The sequence below is a fragment of the Dasypus novemcinctus genome, chromosome 18 (genome assembly GCF_030445035.2).
Source record: "Dasypus novemcinctus isolate mDasNov1 chromosome 18, mDasNov1.1.hap2, whole genome shotgun sequence".
NCBI lineage: Eukaryota > Metazoa > Chordata > Mammalia > Cingulata > Dasypodidae > Dasypus > Dasypus novemcinctus.
In genome coordinates this window covers 58,180,942-58,206,840 of record NC_080690.1, presented here as the reverse complement: position 1 = coordinate 58,206,840, position 25,899 = coordinate 58,180,942, and the positions used below count along the sequence as shown (strand labels likewise).

Genomic DNA, 25,899 nt, shown 5'->3' with positions numbered 1-25,899 from the left:
TACAGATTAGAGAAGATTTACTGGTATTTTACTATAGAATTATTGTGACTCTAGCAATGGAAGAAATATCATTGATGTGGAGACAGTGGCCATGGGAGTTGCTGAAGGTGTACAGAAGGAAAAAGAGGTGTGATATTGGGGCATTTTCAAGACTTGTTGTTCTCCTGAATGATATTGCAGGGACAGATGCAGGACATTATATAACCTACCATAACCCACTGAATGGACTGGGAGAGAGTGTAAACTACAACATAAATTCTAATCCACACAGTGTAGCAATGCTCCAAAATGTACTCATCAAATGCAATGAATGTACCACACTAATGAAAGAAGTTGTTGATGTGGGAGGAGTGGGGGGTGTGCAGACTGGGGTATATGGGAACCTCATATTTTTTATTGTAACATTTTTTGTTATTTATGTATCTTTAAAAAAAGATAAAATTTTAAAAAGTTTTTAAATTAAAAATATTTCTCAAAGTGTGTTCAAAATTCAAGAATATCAATTATTATAGAAGACAAGGAATTGATGGTCAAGACTGCAAAGCACTAACAAAGATAATTTATCTTTATTGTCAGTCTAATCACAGCCTTTTTGACTTTTTCTAAGTGGGTTTCACAGTGCCAGTAACAAAACTTGGTTATGCACTGCCTCATATACAGTTAAAGCAGAACTCTCCAATAGTCGTTTGGAGATTATTATTACTTGGACATCTGTGAGAAGCTGGCTCAGGGTATTGTCTACAAAAGGTTTTTATCATGCAAACATATTACCTGGTAGAGATTAGCAATGACTTTTTTTCATTATAGCACTTAAAAGTCTATTTACATTTCATTATTTAAATTTCCTCTAAATTTTTAAAACTTAAGTTTGGTAATAATATTACTCCTGAATGACAAGTGACCGAGTTGTGATGGCATAAGTCATCCAGTATGACTGAAGTGTACTTCTGAGATGAAGAATGCTTGGCTACAGTGGCATCACAGGGGTCACTACTATGGAATTCTAATGGTACTTAGTCATCCTATTTTTTGCAGTAGCTTTTAAAATGGTGAATTAACAATTGGATTATAATTTGCAATATGTAACTAAAATTAGTGTTATTCAAAGTAGAAATCATGGCCTGTTTTAAGCTGTGAAGACTGACTGAGATACAGTATTTATCAAAAACAATATAATAGGAAACAGCATAATGCACTGCATATAGAAAAGTTAGGTATTGTTTTGGGAAACTTTTGTTTCAGTTCCTCTATCAGTGCCTTTGGATGTGGTTCATAGCTGCTCCACTGAAAAGTCTTAAGTTTGGTGAATACTGTCCACTAGATCCTTAGAACCAGATCTGGAAGAACCTCAGACATTTACTGCTTCACAGCTCATTCTCAATCACCTTCACCCACTAAATACCAATGAAAGGCACCATTATTCTCTTCTGACCATCAAACCTCATTCAACAACTCTTTAGTTAAATGGCTGAGTCCTCATTATTTAAAAGTTTCTTTTATTTTACTGTAATGCATGTATGTTCATTATGTATCTAACATATTTCACTGTTTAGTCATTATAATAACTATTCCTGAAAGTGCATAAGGAAAATTCATAATTCACACTGTTCAAAATATTGTAAAAAGCCTAAAAACATATATACTATTAATTGTTAAATGAGTTTTTAAAATGTTTAATATTATTCAGAAATCCTTGACAGAAGTCATGTAGGTAGTTTAAGTTGATTTTAAGTTATACTTGGGAAAACTGGTTATGATTGAACAGGGATATATTATTATTTCCAATTAAAATAATGGAATATAGGTTCTGAAATATAGGAATCTGCTTTTGGAATTTGTTGTAGAAAAGTCATCTCTTTTTGATTTTAAAAAAAAAGCTCAACAATCCTAAAGTCATTTCTATCACAGCATTTCTTTCCAGTATGAATTTTTTCAGGGAGACCAAATTTCTTAGCTCTGAATGGAGGCCATGACACTTTTATTTAATTCTAAAATTTTGTTCCAAAATGAATTATGTTGTATTCAAATAGGGAAAAATGGCCAATAGAATGCTTACATATTTTTACTGTATACATAGAATATTCCAACCATTTGACTTCTCTAATAGCATATAATAACGAAACTGACAGCAATGATGATAGTAACATTGATAGTAGATATTGTCCAAAGGGAGTAACATTTATTAACTCACTTAATCATCATAATACCATTATGGTATTTCACAAATAAAGAAACTGAGAGGTTAAGTAATTCATCCAATTTCACACATAGGAAGTGGTGAAATGGAGATGATACTTAATAAAGGATATGTGTATTACATTCCACAGTATGGCGATTAAAAAAAAAAAAGTTCAAGGGCTTCCAAAAGTCATTTCTGCATTCATTAAGTTAACAGAGGCAATATAATTAGGTAGATTCTGAACAGAAGTAAAAGTGAGTCCTAAATTTATTACAATTAATCATAACATGGGTTAATATTCCAGAGCAATAGGAGACAGGTAAAGTCTTATACTAAATCACATACACCGGCTTTCTCAATTATGAAGCTTCACATGTTGAGTAAGTTGTGAATGACGTCTAAAGTCTTTCCCACACTGGACACACATATAGGGTTTCTCACCAGTATGGATCCTTTGATGTAGAGTAAGTTCTGAGCCACGACTAAAGGCTTTCCCACATTCCTTACATTCATAGGGTTTCTCACCAGTATGAGTTCTCTGGTGTTCAGTAAGGTGTGAGCCACGAATAAAAGCTTTCCCACACTGCTTACATTCATAAGGTTTTTCACCTCTATGAATTCTCTGGTGTTCACTAAGTTGTGAGCCATAAATAAAGGCCTTGTCACATTCCTTACATTTGTAGGGTTTTTCACCTGTGTGAATTCTCTGATGATAGGTAAGTTGTGTGGCACGAAAGAAGGTCTTCCCACATTCCTTACATTTATAATGTTTCTCACCATGAATTTTCTGATGCTGAGTAAGATACGCACCACGAATAAAAGCCTTTCCACATTCTTTGCATTCAAAGGGTTTCTCACCTGTATGAATCCTCTGATGCTCACTAAGTTGTTTGCCACACATAAAGGCCTTCCCACATTCCTTACATTTGTAGGGTTTTTCACCTGTATGAATTCTCTGATGTTGAATAAGATTAGAATTACAAATAAAGGCTTTCCCACATTCTTTACATTTATAGGGTTTCTCACCTGTATGAACTCTTAGGTGGTAAGTAAGTTGTGACCCACGAATAAAGGCCTTCCCACATTGTTTACATTCATAGGGTTTCTCACCTGTATGAATTCTCTGATGTTCATTAAGTTGGGAGGCACATAAAAAGGCCTTCCCACATTCTTTACATCTATACGGCTTTTCACCAGTGTGAACTCTTTGATGATAGGTAAGGTGTGAGCCAAGAATAAAGGTCTTTCCACATTCCTTACACTCATAGGGTTTCTCACCACTATGAATTCTCTGATGGTATGTAAGTTGAGAGCCAAGAATAAAGGCCTTTCCACATTCCTTACATTCATAGGGTTTTTCCCCACTATGAATTCTCTGATGGAGAGTATACTGTGAACTGTAACTAAAAGCTTTTCCACATTTTTTACATTCATAAGGTTTCTCACCTGTATGAACTCTCTGATGTTCAGTTAGCTGTGAACCACGAATAAAGGCCTTCCCACATACTTTACATTGATAGGGTTTTTCATTAGTATGAATTTTCTGATGTTGTATCAGGTCAGAACTACGACCAAAGGCCTTTCCACATTCCATACACGCATATGGTTTCTCATCGGTCTGAATCTTTTGATGTTGAAAATAGCTTGGCAGTTTAGTAAAAATCTTCCTGCGTTTCTTAACTTCAGAGTGTTTTTCTTTCTTATGAGTTTTCTCATGTTCAGTAAGGCATGATAGATTGCTGAAAGTTTGCTTACATTCCTTACATTTATACAATATTCCCTTGATAGGAATTATCTCATGAAACGTAGGGCATGTAGAGTGGTTTCGAGGAGTCTTTTCTTCACAGGTAATTTTCACATGCATGAAAAGTTGTCCCTGATTTCTCTGTTGACTCTCAAATTGACCTTTGAACCGTATATCATCTCCAGGACCAATGCACTCAAGGTTGTGGCTGACAGATTTTCCCATTATCTTCCAATGGATTGACTCCATTTCATAAATTCCCTTTTCTGGAGATGACTTCTGGGACTCACACCTGGATTCCAAGTCTGTAAGATAACAAGAAAGCAAGTTCTTTCTGTTTATGATTCCTCAGAGAAATAAAACTTCTAAGATAAAAATGGTAGATTAAACTGATTTCCATAAGAAAAGAAAAGCTTAAACAGCACTCAATATTTTGTGCAATTTTTTAAAAATGAGGAAAGCTTATAGGTAATTAGCAATATAGATTAAATCAATGATTCTCAAACTTTGGAATGGATTACAATCAACAAGAAAACTCATAAAATAACAAAAAAGCCCTTCCTCCCACCACTCCTCTTCCCCTGAAACAAGCAAACAGGTGCTTGGCCAGAAAACAAATCTATCAGTAAGTTCTATCAGATTTATCATCAAAATTTATCAAGAATGTGAATACCTCCAGTAACTACCATGCTAGACCAAGCCGTCCATCTCTTATTGCAATAACTTCCTAACTGGTCTCCCTGTTTTCATCCTTGCCTTTACGTCTATTCCTCACACAGCAACCAGAAGAATCATTTAAAAATGTAACTAGTATCACATTACTTCCTGGTTAAAAATCTTATGGTTTACATTTGAGAATCCAAATCCTAAATCCTTACTATGGCTCACAATACTCCACATGAGCTTTACCTTGGGCACTACTTTGATGTCATCTATTACTCTCCTAAATATTCATTTTGCTCGACACACAATGGCCTCCTTATTGCTCAAACATGTCAAGCACAAATCTCTGTGCTTACTATTCCCTCTTTTTGGAATGTTCTTCTCCCAGATATCTGCATAGTTTGCTCCCTCACTTCATTTAGTTTTCTGCTCAAACGCCACATTATCAAAACATCCAATATATAAATGCATTTATATTACATTTATCAATAATGGATATACTATCTTTAAAGCTTGTCTATTGTCTGTCTCTCCCAAGCATAATGTTATCTTCATCAAAGCTAGGATGTTGTTTCAATCACTGCTTTATCTCTAGCACCTAGCACCATTACTTGCATACTATTGACACTCAATATTTGTTAATCATTTAAAAAATACAAATCTTCACTCATTTCTCAATCTCCCCAGATGTTTCTGATATAAAACAAAATTTGAGAATACTGCTTAAAGTCTTTCAGTGGCTTAACTTTGTACATAGAATAAAATCCAAATTCCTATTCATGGCCTACAAATCCCTGCATGATCCAATCCTTGATTACCTTTCTGACCTCATTTTGAGCCATTCCTATATTCTGGAACAAAGCTTTAATCCTGTTTGATTGAAATTCCTGAAACATCAAATTTCTTTCCCCTTTCATATTCTTCCACATGCTGTTCCATCTGTCAGTAATGTCCTCTGCATGGCTAGCTCCTTCTTCTTGTAAATGCCCCTACCTTAAATGCCAGCTACTCAAAAAGCCTGACACTGATGACCCAAATTAGGATTACATCTTTATTCCCTATATTTTACCTTATTCCTCATTTTTGTTACAATTTTTGCAATTCTAGTAGTATATTTCACTTATTTACCTGTTGAGTGCTTTACTCAAGGGCCTTCAGTATAAAAAAATATTTTCTATTTTATCATGTAACTAATCCTCAGCACACAGCATACATACACAGTGCTTGCCTTCCCCCTTCACAACTATTTTTCAGAACTTCCTTTACAGAAACTTATACCCAAATCCAAATATTCTCTTGTTTCCTGTGAAAGCACTTCTATAATATCCTAGAAATAGTGATAAGTATAGACAATAAAGAAAATTTTACATTATTCTGAACAAAAAAGTTGGGAGACAAGCATAATCTTCAAATGCAGGAAACGCTATCATGTGACTGGAGCTGGAGGCACAGACTCTCTGACAAGACTATATAGACTGTCGAATGTAATAGAGGACAATATTGGTTCATAAAAAGGGATGTTGATGCAAGAAAACAAAATGGGAGTCTGAAAAGCAGAAGTCATTTTGGGAAGACTATCTTCTTGCCTCCAAGAATCCTGCTGACTCTATTAGCTAAACAGATTTTGAACCACTTCCCTTCTTCCTAATTCTACCCACCAACACTCTGGGGAAGTTCCAATCATGTCTCATTTGAACTAGGACAATAAGCTACCCAGTAATTTCATGAGACCCTTTGTTCTAATCTCCATCTTGCAACCTTGCAGTCAGAGTGATATATTAAATATGGAAAATATGTCACTGTTCTGCTTAAGATTCTTCAATCATTTGCCAATGTTTTGGGGATAAAGTCCAAAGTCCTTAGCAGCATTTTTCAAACTTCACTTGACTGCAACCTCATAGTAAGAAATATATATATTTTATTGAACAACAGCAACAAAACAAATGCTACTTACTACCTATTTAGTTGTTTTCATAACCCCTAGAAGGCTATGTAGCTGGCTCCTGCCAGCCTCTCACCCTCACATTTGGCATCTCTCCCTCACCAGGCTCCTCACAAGGTCCTTACAGGGCCTTCTTTTATATTTCACACACACCAAGCTCCATCCTCCTACAGCCTTCACTACACTGTAACCTCTGCCAGGAATGCTGCTCCCTCTACCTCTGGCCTCCCTACCCACTTCCATCCTTTCAGGGCTCACATAAAACTTTACACATCTTTGCTTTGCAGAAGCCTCCCCAGTCCCACAGATTCCTAGCAGGGCAGCACCTATAATTCTTTCTTCTGATAAGGCATTCACCTACCGTAGTCTACAAAGGAGACCCCCAAGCTCTGGGTGTTCTTAAGACCTTCTTATCCTGCTATTAAGGCTGCCATCTTCTGAGAGGGCTAAATTTTCATAACCCTCAGTGTGACAACCCCACCACCCTGAGGTTGTAACAGAAATAATCTTTACCAAAAAGACCACTGAGGACCAATCCCATTATAACTGAGAAGTCCTACCTTCCTGGGTCCTTGATCATTCTAGGACTTTCTTGCCATTACAAGTCTGGACATTCCCTATTCTGACCCATTTCCTACTCTACTCTGACCAGGAGGCCTCCCGAAACTTATCGAACTGTTCTGCAAAATCCTCTTATTAGCCTCAACCTGCCCCTCTGATTATTCTCTTCATTTTCTTGCTCCCAATGAAAAGTTGAGCACACTGCTTCCCCTGAGGCACAATTTTCCCTCCACCCCACCCCACCCACCCTCTCCCAAACAGCCCAATTTCAGGCTGTCCTTTTGACCACTACCAGCTGTATTTCCAGATTACTTACACCTATACCATCTCTCTAACATTTATCTCCATCTTAAAGACCCTCCTTTGAAAAAACACAAGAAACAAAAAAACTCCTTTGAGGCTATAGTTCACCCTGCAGCTCCTATTCCATTTCTCAGTTCCTGTTCCTGGAAAAACTCTTCCAGACATGTGCCTGTACTTCCTATCTATACTTGTTTGCCCTCTCATGCCCTTAATTAACATCTAGCCAAAATTCCTTCCAGGCTTTCTTCCTACTCATTTTTATGCAGTTGAAATAGTATTGCATATAAAAACTAGACTTGCACTTCTCTCATAAATATCATAGCATATAATAAAACATTTCTAAAATATTTTAAAATTCTATTTATACCTTTTGAAGCCCCTCAAACAGACCGTCAACACTGCCTGGTGAGTTAACTCACAGTCCCACTCTGGTTTTTACTGTTAGTTTATTTCTTCCCATTTATTTTTAAGCCTCTACAATCAGGTTTTTGTTCCTCTCATTTCCAAATCTACTTTGTCTCAGTCACCAACACCATTTTGCCAAATCCAAGGGTCAATTCTCAGCCTTCATCTTACTTGACCTCTGAGCAACATCTTTCACAGTTGAACCACTTCCAACTTTTTATTTGTTACTTGACTTCTAGTACACTGCATTCCTGATTAATTCCCAGATCACAGGTTACTCCTTCTCAATTTTCTTTCCTAGATCATTTTCCTCTTCCCAAGTAAATGTTGGAATTCCCCACTGGTTTAGTCCTTGAACTGTACCTCTCCTCCATGTAAATGAACTCCCTCCGTGTTTTCCTTCATCTCGTAGAACACTGATCAATTAAAATAGATTAATCCTGTATTTATCTCTTCAGTCCTGACTTCTCCCTTAGGATTCCAAATGCTTATCAAACTTCTCAACATGGATATCTAAGGGGAATGTAAAATGCATAATTCTTGATTTCCTTCTGTAGGCTTCCCAACCTATTCCTAATCTATTAGCAAATCCAATTAGTTCTAACCTTCAAAATATAATCAGAATCTTCACCCCATTCCAAGTCACTGTTATCTCTAATGTAGACTCCTCTAATTGCTCTTCCTGTTTCCATTCCTGTCCCCAGTCTCATATAATACCCAGCATGATCTTTAAACCAAGATCCCTTATTGACCTGTACAAAACCCTCTGTCTTTCTGTCATACTCAAGAGACAATCTCACTTCTTGCAATGGCCAAAAAGACTCTAAATGACCTGATTTCTACATACTTCTCTGTCCTGATCTCTAATTTCCACTTTCACTTCCTTGCTCTAGCTACCCTGACCTTCTTGCTGACCTTCAAATGAAAGTTCATCCCCTCCTCAGGCCCTTGCATTCCCTTAGCTCTGCCTGAACACAAACTACCTGATTTTTGCATGGCTACTTTTATCCAGGTCTCAGTTCAAATGTTACCTCCCCTGAGAGGCCATCTCTGACAATCCTGGTCTAAAAATCACAGTAAACTCTCTATAAACATTTGCTGGCTAGAGATAAATATCTAAGTTTATATGCAAAAGAGCAAAAGGGGAAAAACTCAATTCAAAGAATACTTAAAAGGACTGTCCCTGAAAGACAGCTAAGGTAGCTCTTCGTTGAAACAAAAAGGGAATGTAAGGGACAGGAAGAGTGCTAAATGGGAATGGGAGGGAAGTTCCTTTGGGAGTTCAAATTGATACAGCCTTCTTGCTCTCCCTAGCTCTCAGGCCTTCTTTCCACAGGCCTTTTGAGAGGAACTTCACACAAACATGTCAACAATCCTATGTCTTCACAGCTCCCCTGTGTGACCAGGCCTTATTCACCTGAGCTCTGTCTTCTTGTCATGGCTCTCACCACCATCCAGGGCTCCTTGCCTTGCTCCAATAAGGACAGCACATCTGGCTTAGGGACTGAATATCCAGCTTAAGAGAAGAAAAATGGGACATGGTCATGCTACGCTCATAGCATGATATTAGATTCAAATCTCCAACATGGATCATCAGAGAAGACATATTTTGATAGGAAGTGACAGAGGAAAGTGTGAAAGTTTGAAGGTGTGAAAGTCTGAAGGATGGAGAAGAAGGTATACAGTGCAGCTATTATTTCTACCTCTAGAAACACAAACCTTACCTGAGGGAACAGAAATCAGAAATTTACAATGAGGGAAGTAGAAATTATAGCAGACAAATTCTGTTGAAAATGGCTTTACCCAGTGAGATTAGGTTGCTGTAGTTCTCCAACATTACATCTCTATACAAGTCCTTCTGAGCATGGTTGAGGCATTCCCACTCCTCCTGAGAGAAGTCTACGGCCACGTCCCTGAAAGTCACCAACCACTGCAACAACAAATCCATTCAATATTCATGACAATATGGTAATGATTTTGAGATCAAAGGAGGAAAGGTGGAGGAGGGCATGGAATGAAGGGGATGATACAATAAACAATAGGCCATGGCTGGAAACTATAACATTAATAATCACTGAAGGAAATCGGGTGCCTGGACCATGGTATCAACACACTCCTTATCACATCTATTGCCACAAATAAAACATCCTAGGAAGTATAGGACAATTTCATTATCCAGAAAGTTCCAGGAATAAAAATGGCAGGATAACAGCAGTTTCTCAATTAAAATAAATACTGGGAAGAGGATTTGGCCCAATGGATAGAGCGTCCACCCCACATAGGAGGTCCAAGGTTCAAACTCAGAACCTCTTAACCCGTGTGTTGAGCTGGCCCACATGCAATGCTGATACATGCAAGGAGTGCCGTGCCATGCAGGGGTGTCCACCGCATAGGGGAGCCCCACGTACAAGGAGTGCACCCTGTAAGGAGAGCTGCCCAGCATGAAAAAAGCACAGCCTGCCAAGGAATGGTGCTGCACACACAGAGACCTGATGCAGCAAGATGATGCAACAAAAAGAGACACAGATTCTGGGTGACACTGACAAGAATACAAGCAGACAGAGAAGAATACACAGCAAATGGACAGAGAGCAGACAACTGGGACAGAGAAGGGGAGAGAGAGAAATAAAAAATAAATCTTTTAAAAAATAAATAAATAAATAAAATACTACATTCAACCACACAACACATTTTCAAATTCTCAACAAATAATAAATCAAATAAATAAACAAATTCTCAATAAATATGATTTCTTCCCTTCTCCTTTCTCTTTAAAGAAAAAAGATAAAATTCATGGAATATTTCCAAACAATTTTAACCAAATGCCTAGGCTAGAAAATAGAATTTGGAAATCACACGTTTTAGAAGGTTCAGATTCATCATGTCACAATATTATGTCACTGAATATTTTTCTCATCTTAGCAAAGCCTATAATAGATGTATGATAATCCCATTATATAGTTCTAATGATCTGCTTCCTTGTAAGTACATAAATTGGACAAATTCTCTAATGTCTTTCAGTTCTAACGACCTATAATTCTTATGAGAGTTTACACTGGCAGGTTTTACTTGTTCCCACTTCCTATGCCCTTAGGCTACAGCAAGCCAATGGACACCAGCCCAGGTGAACACAAACATCATCAGGAGTGGCCAATCCCAGCCAACTCTAAGGTGAACCTGACTGCTGATCATCGCTCATTGGTTCCTGGGCAAGAGTGGCGTGGTGCTGGAATAATGCACCTCTGCCACCCCCCACCCCCAAAGATCTCTGTATCCAAATCTCTGGAAACTGTTACTATTTACCTTATATGGCAAAAGGGACTACATGTGATTAAGTTAAGACAACCAAAATGGGAAGATTATCCTGGATTATCCAGGTGGGCCCAATGTAATCACAGGAGTCTTTATAAGTGAAAGAGGGAGGCAGGAGAGTCAAAGATGGAGATGTGACAACAGAAGCAGAGGTTGGAATGATGAGATTGCAGGCTTTGAAAATGGAGGAGGATCACAAGCCAAGGAATGTGGGTAGCCTTGAGAAACTGGAAAAGGCAAGGAAATGGATCCTTCTTTAGAGCCTCCAGAAGAAACACAGCCCTGCCAACACCTTGGTTTTAACCCCATGAGAATTAATTTTAGACTTAAGACCTCCAGAAGTGTATGATAATAAATTTGTAAAGTTTTAAGACACTATGTTTGTGGTAATTTGTTACAGCAGCAGTAGGAAACTAATATAAGGAATAAGATTTCTCCCCTCTCAATACTTAGTTCCCCATCACATCGTATTAAAAGTCTCAATGAAAATCTTACCACACACTCAGTCTCACGTGCTATCACTTTCAAGTGGCAAACCTAGGTTCGCAAGTAAAAGAAAAGTTTTCCATGTGTCCCACTGAACCACTTATCTCTACTTCATCACGCCATGTACTAGTGGTTTGTACTGCTCCCTCAAGGCTCCTGCCAGAAAACTGAGCATTTAGGAAATGTAGAATGATCTGATGAATGAATATCTAAGTGCTTTGGAGAAGTGAAAAATACTTAAAAAGGAATGGAGCTTTTTGGTATTATTACTCACTGGAATGTGAGAAGTTTGGCACCAGTTTTATTTGGAGGTAGGTAAGGCAAGGAAGTTCTAGGATAAATAAATCCAGCATTCAAACTGTATAACAAAATCACTGCACTTTAGGAAGGAGAGAACAAAGAGCAACTCACGTGGGGCATGGTTTTTACAATTGTCGGAACTGATCAATTTTCTGATTCCTTTCCTGGAGATTTGCAGAGTCCTGAGAAGTCAGAACTGGAGAAGAAAGAGAAGACATGAGATCAGGCTTGCTTCAGAGCCCACAAAATGAGATGTTCAGAATTACCTTTACTTCCCCTGGACAAATCTCAGTCATCCCTCAAATCCGATGGAAGTCAGCTACAGCAGAAGGGATTTAGGCCAGACCTTCCCTCAAATCCATGATGCTGAGCAAAACCTCAGAGGGTGCTACTTACCCAGGATATATTTATCTCCACAGAAGGACGGGGCATCCCCAGGAGCACAGCTTCCACCGGATTCCACACACTAAGTAAGGCACTTTGCTTCCAGCCTTTTCATCCAGGAAGGACCTTCAGAGACCAAAATATAGCCTCCTTTCAGACAATATAGACATTAGCCAGACTCCAGAAGTTTTGACAGACACGCCAGGGTCAAAAGGTCCAGAACAGTGTCTACCAGAACACAAATGCCTGAGTATGTGGAGTCACAGCCTCATCCTAATCTACGATTCCCAGAATTCTCCTGTGCAGCATACTGTAGTTCCAGTCATGACCATTTTCTTGCCTGGAAGTGTGAGAGCTGGAAAAGAGCTGAGAACGTGGTCTTTACATTAATATTTTATTATTAGGTTATGCCTAATTTCAACAGAGCAGGAGCAGGCTCAGGTAAGTTAAGTCAGTTGTCTATATTCAAAATCAGAAATGGCATTGTTGAATTTTAAATTCTGCCAAGATGAGGAATTAGTCTGGGCTGCTGGCCCATTCCCCCAAAATCAACCTTGGAGAAACCATAGAGGGAAACATTGGTTATAGATTCCTGGAAGCAAGAACTAGAGAAACCCTTGTGGACATGGAAGTCTATTCTGAGCTGGTGTTGTGGGGTATGAATGGGGCAGAATTATAAGAGGAAAGTTAGGTTAAAGCAGGTTAAGTTCTGTCTAGGGAGACTCTCATAGTTACCTTAGGGTGACCGCTGTTTCTAGAAATTGGGTCATAGTCCTAAGAAAGAAAACAATGATCCCAATTTGGAAATGCTTAATTTTTAAAATAGCTTGTTAGAACAGGCAAACTGCCTGTTTTGGTAAGTAAAGTTTTATTTGAACAATCACCATGTTCATTCTATGTCTGTGATTAAGGTGTGCTACTACAGAGTTGAATAGTTGTAAAGAGGCCATATGGCAAAGCAGGTGTAGCTCAGTGGTTGAACGCTTGCTTCACATGTACAAGGTCCCTGGTTCAATACCCGATACCTCCTTAAAAAAAAAAAAAAAGACTATAGGGGCCACAAAGCTAAAAAGATTATGCGGCCTTGTACAGGAACGTTTGCTGACCTCTCTGATAGAGCAGTTTCTAAGAAGCCAGACTGAAAAAACAAAAAAGCAGATCTTTAATATTTCTTAATTGACTGTTATCTGACACTCCTGGGGAATTTACTTTTCTTTTTGCAGTATCTCTAATTATCAATCCACAAATGTTAATGATATAGACAATTTAGAGCCCAGTGAAATTAAAGATTAACCTCTAGAAATTGATGTTAGTTTTAAAGCCAGAGAGAAAAGGTAATCTAAACATGTAATGAAATTACCCAATTTTTATCTATCCTAGGAATTTTATTCCTTTCATTTTGTACACACACATATTCTGTGCAAACTCTTTTTGCATATAAATAAAAATCAGCAGCCATTTCTGTCTATCTTTGCTGCTACCCTATTAAAAAGTTAAAAACACAAAAACTTTATGCATCACAATTCTGTATATTTACTAAAATGATTGGATTACATACTTTAAACTGGTTAGTTTTATAGTATATAATTATACCTAAATAAATTAATACAAACCAAAAACAAGCAAAGGAGGAAAAAACACAGAATTTTTTATGTGAACCTAAAACAAGAAAGGCTAGAGAAGACCTGAAAAGCATAATCAATGACATAGATCTAACAGATATAAATCTACCTTTTTATGCCACAAGTAGCAATACACCTTCTCTTTAAATGCACATGGCATATTCACTCTATATTATGTCACAAGGGAAATATTAGTAATTTCCATAAAATAGAAATATTACAATATTCTCATCACAAGCAATAAAAATTGAAATTAGTACAGCTTTAAAGGCTTTTTGACTTAGAAAACAACTGAAACTAGATTTTCTGGAAAATTAATTATAATGACGATAGTACATATCAAAATCTATGGGAAAAATTCAAATATAAGTAAAGTTCATAGTCTTAAATATTAACAATATAAATAAAAGTATGAAAAATAAAAAATTAAATACCAAACTCAAAAATACAGATAAAGAGTAATATACACCAAAAACATACAGTAAATATAAAAAGAGAAGTCAGACAGAGAAAAACTATTAAAGAAAAAATATAAGTTGGCTTACTTTTTTTCAAGGAGAAAGAATGCACAAAATAAGAAATATTGGGGAAATTAGCCACTTTTTGAAAAAGAAGATATCTTAAATCTTAAGAAATTACTTTTTACAACTTTATGGGAATAAATTTAAAAAACTGTTTTATTGGGTAATTATCTGGAGAAATATAAAACTGACCCAGCAAAGCTACAAAGTTCAAACAGATCAATTACCACAGACATCAAAAAATTATCCTCCATAAAAGCACCAGTTTGAAAATTTTGCAGGGGAATTCTACCACCTTTCAAAAATGAGATAATCATATTCCATTTTAATCCACTGCAGTGCCCAGAAAAAAGAAAATTTGCAAATTCCTTTTAAAAGGTGAATATTGATACCAAAAATGAAAACTACACAAACTCTGAACTATTCTCACTTATTAAAACTGAAAGCAAAATGCTAAGTATTAGCAAACAGAATCCAATAGCACATTTTTTAAAATGTCATGATTAAGTGGGGCTTTTTGAGTAAAATAAAGATGGTTTGACCATAGGACAACCATTAATAAAATTCCTGATAAAAATGGATTTCTAGAGGAAATCATATGTACATAAATACCAAAAAACACTACTCATAATCATTATTCATCAATGATGAAAACAATTAAAAAATGGGAATGGATGACTATTGTGTTAACATAATAGAAACAAGGCAAGAATTCTCACTTACTTTCACTGTATTAGATGTATTAGCCAGCCAAGTAAACTGACAAGAGAAATCAATAAAAGCTATAAGCACAGGAAAAGGGTAAGTGTGGTGGCTTGGAGCTCTGTAGCCCCAGAAAACCATGTTCTTAAATTTAACCTATTTCTGTGGGTGTGAGCCCTATAAACAGGCCCTTTTCATGAAGTTACTTCACTTAAGGTGTGGCCCAGCTGAATCAGGATGGGTGTTAATCGTATTAATGAAAGCTTTATAGGGAAGGCCACAGAGACAGAGAAACCTGGAGAGAGCAGCCAGAAGCTGAAAATGAAAGGAACCCAGAAGAAGGAGAAGCTAAGAGACGCTGACATGTGTGCTGCTCTATGACAGAAAAGCCAAGAACCATGGATCGCTAGCAGCCAGCCCTAGAATGCCACAGTCCTCTGGGAGGTGACCTTGATGACACCTTGATTTTGGACTCAAAACTGTGAGCCAATAAATTCCAATTGTTTAAGCCAACCCATTGCGTGGTGTGAGTTTGACACTCTTTTATAACTCCCCCAAAGAGAAAGATTGTGTTTATTAACTAATCTGTTCCTCTGGGTGTGATACCCTTTGATTATGTTAAGTTCAGTTGAGGGCCCTGACCTATCTGTTGTTTCCTTCCCTGCCATGACTATCTTAAAACTAATATTAGAGCTGTAGGAAAAAATCCATCTCAGATAGCAAAAACAAACAACTTCAGACCCTCACAATCCCAAATATCAAACTTATTCCTGACCTCCTACTCCCCTCTTCTACCAGATGTCCTGCTAGTCCTCTTCCAGTGCCCTTCAGAGCAAGGTGTCTTCTCAGTCCCTCACCCAATATTTAGTCCACAGCCTCCATAATATTGCACATTAGGGGGGAAAATCTTAGTCTCCTCCATGGACACTGGTGGGGAGCTTAGTAATTTCAACTTGTCCATCTGCTAGGGGCACAATCCTGGTAAAAATACATAGTCTGGCAAAGTCAAAAGCCAGCTCTTTTATATAAACTAGTGAGTTTTATATTTCTGTGTTTATGTCTGACTTGTGGCTGAAAATTTTTATAATTAAAGTTATAAGCTCTTTTCTTGAATGTGTATTTGTATATGATATTTTTCCTATCTCGAGGTGGCACTACCAAATTAACTTTTAAAATTCCTTAAAAGAGCTTCATTTTGATTGGCTTAAAGATAAGAACTCAAGTCAAGCTAACATAATTTAGATAAATCTTAGACAAATGAGCCTAGTTTGATATTGTTACTTTAATAACAACAGCTATATCTTCTGGCTGGCATTAAAAACAATACAAACATACACTTTATTCTACTTGGGTATGTTTTTCCTAAACTTATACAGATTTACTGATCAAATAAACTAATATTACATCTACTAAATGTTTAAAATGAAAAAATACGTAAATCTACATTTAACCAAATTGAGTCATTATTTTGATAAATTTTATTTCAACATAATTAAGTTTTGAAATATGTGACCTTAAAAATAGTTTCCAAGATTGTCTGATAACTTAAAATCTTAAGCTTACACTAAAGTCAGCATGTAAAGTATCTGGGATGTACTTTGGTGAAGGAAAAAAGAACAGTTTTGACCTAACATAAAATGACTGATTATGCTGTAGAAGGTTTACAGAAAAAGAATGACCACTGCCATTTTAAAATTTCATTTATTTTTTAATCATCTACACACAGTTCTTTGTTTAACACCGATGCTTCCCTAAAAGTTCTTACAATCAGCTACAGGTAGGCCAAAGTGCTTCATCTTCAACAAAAGAGAATCTTGGAGACCCAAGAAAAGAACGATGTCAGGTACTCTGGGGTACACGCTTCACGCTTCTACTGACATTGCTTAACTAACTTTGAGACCATACCAGTAGACTAAGTCCGAGATTTTTAGTAAACAGAAACAGATGGGCTCATGAGACTGTTCAATGAAGATCAAGTGAAAACCAAATCAATTTGGTTTAATAAAGGATGATTATGATTAAAATAATGCTGATTGAGGAGCGGATATAGCACAAGTGGTATGCACATGCTTCCCACATATGGGGTCTTGGATTCGATCCCTGGTATCTCCTAAATACAAAGAAACAAAAACAAATTTCATTGGGGAATGGATATAGCTCAGTGGTTGAGTGCCTGCTTCCCATGTACGAGGTGCTGGGTTCATTTTGATATCTTCTAAAAAATATATATATATATGAATGATGCCTTAATATTCTGCTTTCTAAATTAAAAAAAAAAACCTTTTTGTCTTAAACTATAATTGACAACGATTTAATAAACTGTGCTTTTATAAAGAATAAAAGATTTATCATTTTCTCCCTAACTGATCCCTTCAAAATTCAAAAACTCTTACTAAATATTCCTCTTTTTCATGACAATATAAGTATTTGCATATGTTAAATAAAAATCTGTCCTCTTCAAGCAGACATAATTAAAAACATTGGTTATACAACCAATGCTTTGACTAGATGTCATATTTTTAAATAATACTCTTGTAATAAGATATGGCCAGATGTTTAACAAAAAAAAAGAAGGTTGACCTCATAGAGCCATTGCTTACAAAGCCTTCTTAGAAAAACCAGCTTTGTTTCTGGCAAACAGGGTTCCCAGTCTTATAAGTGAATAAAAAAATTTGCCTCTTGACAGGCCTGGAACCATATTTGGGAGCGCTCAAGAAAAAAGGAGTTCTCCCTCATCTATATAGAACTGCAGATAAGATCTGACAAGTACTTGACTTGACTTCATAGATTTGAAAGGCTTTTAAAAGTCTAATCTGAGATTGCTTATAAAAACTTACAGCAAAACTCTTGATTTGGTGTCATTTAAAACTAAAATCTGACTGCCCAGGTCCTTATTGAGACTCTAGGTTGCCCTGGCCTCTTCCCTAGGATCTAAAATAACACTGCAACATAAAGCCCAATGATTGGATATATACCTCAAAAGCCTCGCCACCTCAAAAGATGATGCATGGGCTGGATTTCTGCCTAGACAAGTTATGTCGGGCACATCATAAAAGTCTAGTAAAATGCTCAGCTTATACATGCCCTTATATGAGAGGTAACCATGACCATGGACAACATCACCAAAAACACCTACATCTTAGCTTCAAAGAACTCAACAAATAATGTCACATAATAAAAAGATTTTCATCCACCCATCTCTTAGACTTTAATACAGCCTTTTATATTAATATTTCTCTTCTTCCTTTTAGACATCCCTCTTTTAAGATGGCTGACCCTAAAATAATGGACCTTTTGCCACTACTTCTCAATAATGGCTCAACTTTTCCTCTGTCAACAAAAAACACTTAAACAAAAGCCATCCTAGTTGTTCATTGAAAAATTATGTTTCCCTTGAAGAGGAGGGGGTACTGAGCATAACAGCTTTTTACTTGACAAAGCTGCTAACTGTGCCCTGATCCTACCTGCTCCCTTCCTGCTAGACTACCTTAAAACTAATCTTACAGCTGTCTGACTATACGAAAAAAACAAACAAAAAATTCGGCCTGCAAAGAAACACAACTTTAGGTCAAAATGTCTAAACTGGAGAGTTTGATCCAAATATCCAACTCTCTCCTAGCCTTCCATATGGCCCCCTAGTACTTTTCCACTGCCTTTGATTTGACTATAAAACTCAAATAACCCCTTGCCTTCCCTGGATTTGAGTTTCACTTCTCCCCTACCATAGTAGTCCTTAAATAGTGTCATCCTTGCCTATTTAACATTTCTGGTACAATTTTCTTTGACAATATTGACATTTAACATAACATTATAACTGTATTTGCTAAGTAGTTTTCAATGTAATTTACCTATATAAATTATATCATATTACAGATGCAAATTAGCAAGTTATAGAAATACATAAGAGCAATGCAATTAAATTTTTAAAATATCATTCAAAACTTTTCCAGCAAAATTAAATTAATTGAAAAATTAATGTCTTCAATTTTACTTTTATTGATCTTAGCTCTTAACTTTCACAAGATAGGAGAAACTTTAGGTGCTAGATCTTCATTCAGCTATTTTCCCCACTTTGGCATTTTAGCACCTCATATCATTAATGATGGGTTTGACAATGTTGAACTTTACACAGGTCCTGTGGAAAACAGCAATGGTTAAAGAAATCCTCCCACCCTTTGTGTCCTGGGAAATGGCACAAAGAACCACCCCTCCCCATGTAACTTAGATAACACTCAAGGATGACCCTCTCTGCTTATCATTGAGAACACCAGTCACAGACCCTCCAAATTCTCATTCTTTGATTCATAAATTATTAGCTGAACTAATTGACTCTCCTGGCTAGTCTGGACAAAATACCTGCTAACTTGACCAAACTTTAGCCAGACTTCTCTCTTTCCCCCAGGTCCTTGAACTTTCGCCCACCCTTGAGCCTGAGCCAGCATCAGAATGCAGAACAGCATTCATAATGGCGTCTCCCAAGAAGCTTCTCTCTGGCTGGCGATAAACAAAACATCATCTGCTCAATTGTCCACCCACTTATTCCTCACATCCAATTCTTTCTAGCTTAGTTTACTCCTCCCTATAAAAGAAAATTCCTTTCTGCCTGACCACAGGGACACTTAGAGATTTTAAAATCAGGGTGTTCTCCCTATTGCAATAGTGCCTCTACCATAACTGAAATAATCCCTTTGAATAAAGATCTCCTTACAAAATCCCAGATTTGTTTTTATTTGACAGATTGATTAACTTTTGTAGAACAATAAAACATAAACTATTTATATTTAATTCTCAAAAACCAAGTCACGCACAAAAACACTGAGGACCAAAAACACACACAACATCCATAGGGCAGCCAGTGTGCAAGCAACAATTTACAAACTTGTAATGTGACTTTGAGATTGAACAATTGAGAGAATTTGCCATAGTACTGTAGCATTGATCTTGCTATATATACACTCCATAAACTCAATGTCAATGTTGCTCACGTGATATTCAAGAAAACCCAAGGACAAAAAGTAAATACTGAAGAATAAGATTTTGTAGATTAGAGGTCAGCTTTGGAGGACCACAAACCACTGTAATAGTTAAGATTTTGCTTCCCAATACCAATTTTTACCTCATTAGGAGTAATGAAAATGGGCTAAAATGATACATCATAAAGATGTTGCCAACATTGTTAGGATATCTGATATATAATACGTTTATTAAAATATAAATTAAATATGATTCCAATATAAATACTAAAGTATGGAGACAGACACATTAAATCTAAATTCAAGGGAAGTGGATGTGGCTCAACTGATAAGAGTGTCTGCCTACCTCCTGACCCGTGTGGCAAGCTGGCCATGCGCAGAGCTGCCATGCATAAGGAGTGCTGTGCCACGCAGGGGCGGCCCCATGTAAGGGTGCCCCACTTATAAGGAGTGTGCCCCGCAAGGAGAGCCGCCCCATGTGAAAAAAGCACAGCCTGTCCAGTAGTGGCACCGCACACACAGAGAGCTGATGCAGCAAGATGACACAACAAAAAGAGACGCAGTTTCCCCGTGCTGCTGAGGATGCAAGCGGACACGAACACACAGCAAGTGGACACAGAGAACAGACAATGGGAGGGGGGAAAGGGGAGAGAAATAAATAAAATAAATCTTAAAAAAAAATCTAAATTCAACAATTAAGGAAACAAAAGGACAAGAATAGACAGAAAATGCCTGCAAAAGAGACAGCAGAGATTTTAAAAATACTATGCATTTCCTACCATTAGAACACTGTAGTACTGGCACACAGACATAAAAATATATGAAGCAATCTCTGATCTCTGGAAAAAGATAAATTGTTTAATAAGTGTTACTGGAAAATAGTAAAACTATTCTCATTTTACACAATATACCAGCATAAACTCTATAAGAAATGTAAATATTTAAAAAATCAAAAAATGCTAGGAGAAAAAATGGTTGTGTTGTGTTTTAACTTGAAAGGGGAAAAGCCTTCTGTCTTATAATAGGAGAACAATAAAACAACAAATGGATAAATATTACTATATTGAAAATTTGCATATGATAAAGAACACAAATACTGGCAAATGAAAGCTTGAGAGGGAAAAATCTGCAACTTAAACCACTAAGGGTGACTCTTCCTGAGATAAAAAGAGCTCTATACAAAACAATCAGATGAAACATAAAAAAAATCAAGATGAATTATGGACAAAAACAAAAAAAGACAATTCATAGAAAAAGTCAGTGATAAACATTTGAAAAGATTTTCAACCTTATTTTAATAAGAGAATTAAAACTGTAACTAAACTGTAACTAAAAAGATTTCCAATTACAAGAGTTATTAAAATCCTACTGGACTGGGAAACGGACTTTGGCCCAGTGGTTAGGGCGTCCGTCTACCATATGGGAGGTCCGCGGTTCAAACCCTGGGCCTCCTTGACCCGTGTGGAGCTGGCCATGCGCAGTGCTGATGCGCGCAAGGAGTGCCGTGCCTCGCAAGGGTGTCCCCCGCGTGGGGGAGCCCCACGCGCAAGGAGTGCACCCGTGAGGAAAGCCGCCCAGTGTGAAAGAAAGTGCAGCCTGCCCAGGAATGGCGCCGCCCACACTTCCCGTGCCGCTGACGACAACAGAAGCGGACAAAGAAACAAGACGCAGCAAATAGACACCAAGAACAGACAACCAGGGGAGGGGGGGGGGGAAATTAAATAAATAAATAAATCTTTAAAAAAAAAAAATCCTACTGGACTAACATCCCATTTTCATAGATTAGAAGACTTCATATTATTAAGATATCAAAATTACCCAAAGCCTTCTATTCTACAAATTCATCATAATCCCTTCTAAATCCCAACTGTCTTTTGTGTAGATAAGGAAAAGCCAATCCTGAAATTCAATTGAATTGCAAGGGGCTCCAGAAAATTATGTTCTTAAATTAATCCATTCCTCTGGGTGTGAGCCTATTGCAGGTGGGTCCTTTTGATTAGATCGCTTCCATTAAGGGCATCTGATTAGATTACTTCAGTAGGGAGTGGCCCAGGGTCTTAATCCTCTTAATGGAATCCTTTATAAATGGGATAAATACCGGGAGAGGAAGGCCCACAGAAACAGAGAGAAACCCCTAGAAGCTGAGAGAGAAGGCCCAGGGAGCCAGAAGCTGAGATCGTGAAACACAGAAGCTGAGAGGAAGTCACTGAAACCAGAAGCTGAAAGCAACCAGGCCTGGAGTAAAGAGAAGAGATGAGTGCATGCCACTATGTGCCTTGTCATATGAGAGAGGAATCCAGGACTACCAGCAGCGGTCCTTGGGGAGAAAAACATTGCTTCTTGAACCCTTGACTTGGACATTTTCACAGCCTCAGAACTATAAGCTTATAAATTAATACATCTCCATTGTAAAAGCCAACCCATTTCTGGTATATTGCCTTGGCAGCCTTTAGCAAACTAAAACAACCCAAATAGCCAAAACAATCCAGAAAATAAAAAACAAAATTGGAGGACTCAGACTTCCTAATTTCAAAACTTATCAGAAAGCTAGAGTAATCAAAACAGTGTGATACTGGCATAAGGATAGATATATGGGACAAGAGAATTGGGAGTCCAGAAATAAACCCATATATCTATGGCAAACTGATTTTGTAACTGTTCGAAGTTCATTCAATGGAGAAAGAATAATCTCAACAATGTGTTGGGAAAAATGATATTCACATGCCAAAGAATTAAACTGGACCACTACCTAACAGCATATACAAACGTTAATTATGAATGAATCAATGACCTAAATTAAAGCACTAAGCATAAAACTCTTAGAAGAAAACACAGGGATAAATCTTCATGACCTTGGTTTAAGCAATGGATTCATAGATGAGACAAAAATCATCAGCAACAGCAAAAAAAATGGGTAAACTGGACTTCATCTAAATTAAAAACTTTTGTGTGTCTATGGATGTTTCGAGGAAGTGAGAAGACAACCTACAGAATAGGGGAAATATTTCAAAATTATATATCTTGATAAGGGTTTAATATTCAGAATATATAAAGAATACTTAAAACTCAACAAGAAAAAGGTGACCAACTCAACTGTACATGGGGACTGGATTCAAATAAGTATTTCTCCAAAGATATATTTTAAAAAGCCAAAAAGCCAATTAAAAGATGCTCAACATCATTAGCCATTAGAGAAATGCAAATCAAAACAACCTTAACATTTCACACCTACTAGGGTTATTTTTAAAAGGTAAATAACAAGTATTGGCCGGCATGTGGAAAAACTGGAACTCTTGTGCACTGCTGGTGGGAATATAAAAAGGTGCACCCGCTGTGGATACCAGTTTGGTGTTTCCTCAAAAAGTTATGCATACAATACTATATGAGCTGGCAATTCCATTCCTAGGAATATATGCCCAAGAACGGAAAGCTGTGAAAGTAGGGGCTCAAAACAGGTAATTGTGTACTAATGTTCACAAATGCTTCATTTACAAAAGCCAAACGGTGTTAACAACCCAAATGTTGATCAAACGATTGAATGGAGAAAGAATGTGAGAGAGATATATATATATACACACACACACATATATATGGCAACTTACTTTAGGCAAGCCTTTCAGATGTGTAATATAGTTTTCTTTTATGTACCGCCTTTAAGAAATGCAGTACTGAGGAGAGAAAGAAGAATCATAAGGCCTTTCTCAGAGATCACAACCTCAACCAGAGAAGGGTTAGTGTTCCCACAACGCTCTCAAGGCAGAATGGGGCATCCTATTATGGTAGTCTTCTCTCCCTTTCCTACGACCTTCCGGTTGTCAATTCTCATTATCAGGGCGTTCTAAAGAGCATGAATCTCTGTGCAAGAAGATGAAGGCACAGCAGCAGCTGGAATCGCATGATTCTCAGCTAGCCGCACGCTGTCCCTGTCATAAGAGGGAAGAGTACATAGGCGTGGGAAGGCCCTGCGACCACGGGCATTAGAAAGCTGCAAGTGAGTCCAGGACACGGCCACAGAAATGGCCACACAAACGCACTCACACACATCACACACCGAGAGACAAACGAACTCGTTCCACGCTCCCCACTAGCTTCTGACCGGAACCAAAGTGACGGTCCTGATTTTACAGGCGGAATCCGCATCCGCATGGCCAACTTCCGTAAGGAAACAGCCTGGAGCGCTGGGTACTCGGAGGAAGGTAGTTCAGAGCCCTGGTGGTCTTTTTTCCTGTCAGCTCCGAGCCCCGGCCGGCCCCCCGGCATTCCCAGCAACATGCATGGCACTTCTTTCTGGCTGTTCTAACTCAGTTGCGGCAGGCGGGTCCCGGCGAGCCGTCACTCACCTGGCTGCTGCAGATCCTATCCTTGCACCGAGATGTAATGGCGTAAGTGAACCAAGTGGCGCAGGGCCGCAGTGGCCTCCGGGACATGTAGTTTAAAGCAAGAAACCTGTCGCATCCTGCAGAATTTAGGCCCATTAGCAGTGCCCAATACTCAATTTGAGGCCCTTGTGGCTCTTGGGCAGCTCCTTGCTCGCAGTGTGGATCTAACACCGCCACAGTCTAAGCTCACCTATTACGTTGTATTCGAGTGATTTCCCTAAGGGTTTCAGAAAATCCCATACAGAGAAGTCACCAGAGGTTGAGTCTTGCCGTAATGTCTGCAGGGAAATGTAGTCCAGGGCCGGAAACGCTCGGAAAGGTCGGGAGGTAGAGTCCAGATTTCTTTCAGAACTCCGAGCTGGACGCAGTGACCGTGACAGTCTGGTTGCTTCTCAAGGAGTATGAGAGAGTGACGCTTACTGCACGACTGTGTGTTTGTGTGTGTGTTCGCGCCCGAGTATCCTCTACAGGAAGCTGAGGGGATGAAAACTGTGGCCATGCCTGTGAGATGCGTCAGGCAGAGTTTGAGACTGAGAGGGTTTATAAATGGATAAAGAGGTGATCCATTTGCGATTGTGTGTGAGAGAGCCTGGGGAACACAGTGTGGTTTATGGCTTTTTGGATAATGTCTGCTATCAATCAAGTTTAGTATGTGACTAAATATCTTACAACTTGTAAGAACGCGTTTTGTGTGTATGGTTGTGATTTTAGAATAGATTCCTATGAAATCATGGGATCGTTAAGTGAATGATAAACTGCAAGTTATGGCAGTGAATGGGGGAAAAGAAGTGTGTGAGCATAGGATTGTGAGGATGGGCATGATTGTATGTAGCTCTGTGTTATACTGATACTTCTAAACTTCAGTTTCCTACCTGGAAACTGAGGTAAATAGACCTTAATGTTTTGGAGCAGTGCTGCCCAATAGAACTTTCTGCAATAATGGATTCCATGTTCTGTAGCTTCACCATACAGTACAGCAACCCTAGCTACATGTGGCTGTTGAGCACTTAAAATGTGGTTAGTTTGAGGAACTGAATTTTAAATTTTCTTCAATTTAATTAATTTAAACAGCTCTGTATGCCCAGTGGCCTCTTTTTTTTTTAATTTGTCAATTTATTTTTTATAAGATTTATTTCTCTCCCCTTCGCCCCTCCCCCAGTTGTCTGCTCTCTGTGTCCATTCACTGTGTATTCTTCTGTGTCCGCTTGTATTCTTGTCAATGGCACCAGGAATCTGTGTCTCTTTTTGTTGTGTCATCTTGCTGCATCAACTCTGTGTGTGTGCGGTGCCACTCCTGGGCAGGCTGGACTTCCTTTTGCACAGGACGGCTCTCCTTATGGGCGCACTCCTTGCACGTGGGGCTCCTCTACACGGGGAACACCCCTGCATGGCACCGCACTTATTGCACGCATCAGCACTGCAA

The 25,899-nt window shown here is 38.0% G+C and overlaps 1 protein-coding gene and 1 long non-coding RNA gene across 4 annotated transcripts in view; one reads left to right on the top strand and one right to left on the bottom strand.

Annotated features, from left to right (window-relative positions):
- Positions 1-544: 544 nt before the first annotated feature.
- On the bottom strand, positions 545-24,880 carry LOC101411006 (zinc finger protein 571-like). Of its 3 annotated transcripts, XM_058279313.2 has the most exons (7): positions 24,438-24,497; positions 23,700-23,765; positions 12,292-12,405; positions 12,007-12,091; positions 9,601-9,727; positions 9,215-9,313; positions 545-4,228 (listed from the first exon to the last, which is right to left on the bottom strand). In XM_058279313.2, exons 4-7 carry the CDS (start codon positions 12,013-12,015, stop codon positions 2,535-2,537), a joined length of 1,929 nt encoding a protein of 642 aa, XP_058135296.1. In that variant the 5' UTR covers positions 12,016-12,091; positions 12,292-12,405; positions 23,700-23,765; positions 24,438-24,497; the 3' UTR covers positions 545-2,534. The 3 variants fall into 3 exon arrangements, with proteins under 3 accessions (XP_058135296.1, XP_058135293.1, XP_058135294.1); XM_058279310.2 differs by lacking the exon at positions 23,700-23,765 and having other exon boundaries at positions 24,438-24,880; XM_058279311.2 differs by lacking the exons at positions 23,700-23,765; positions 24,438-24,497 and adding an exon at positions 24,149-24,435.
- LOC131274206 (uncharacterized) overlaps positions 24,382-25,899 on the top strand; it is a 62,575-nt gene continuing 61,057 nt past the window's right edge. The window contains exon 1 of the long non-coding RNA XR_011646329.1: positions 24,382-24,479. This is a non-coding gene — a long non-coding RNA (uncharacterized lncRNA). The remainder of the gene's footprint in view (positions 24,480-25,899) is intronic.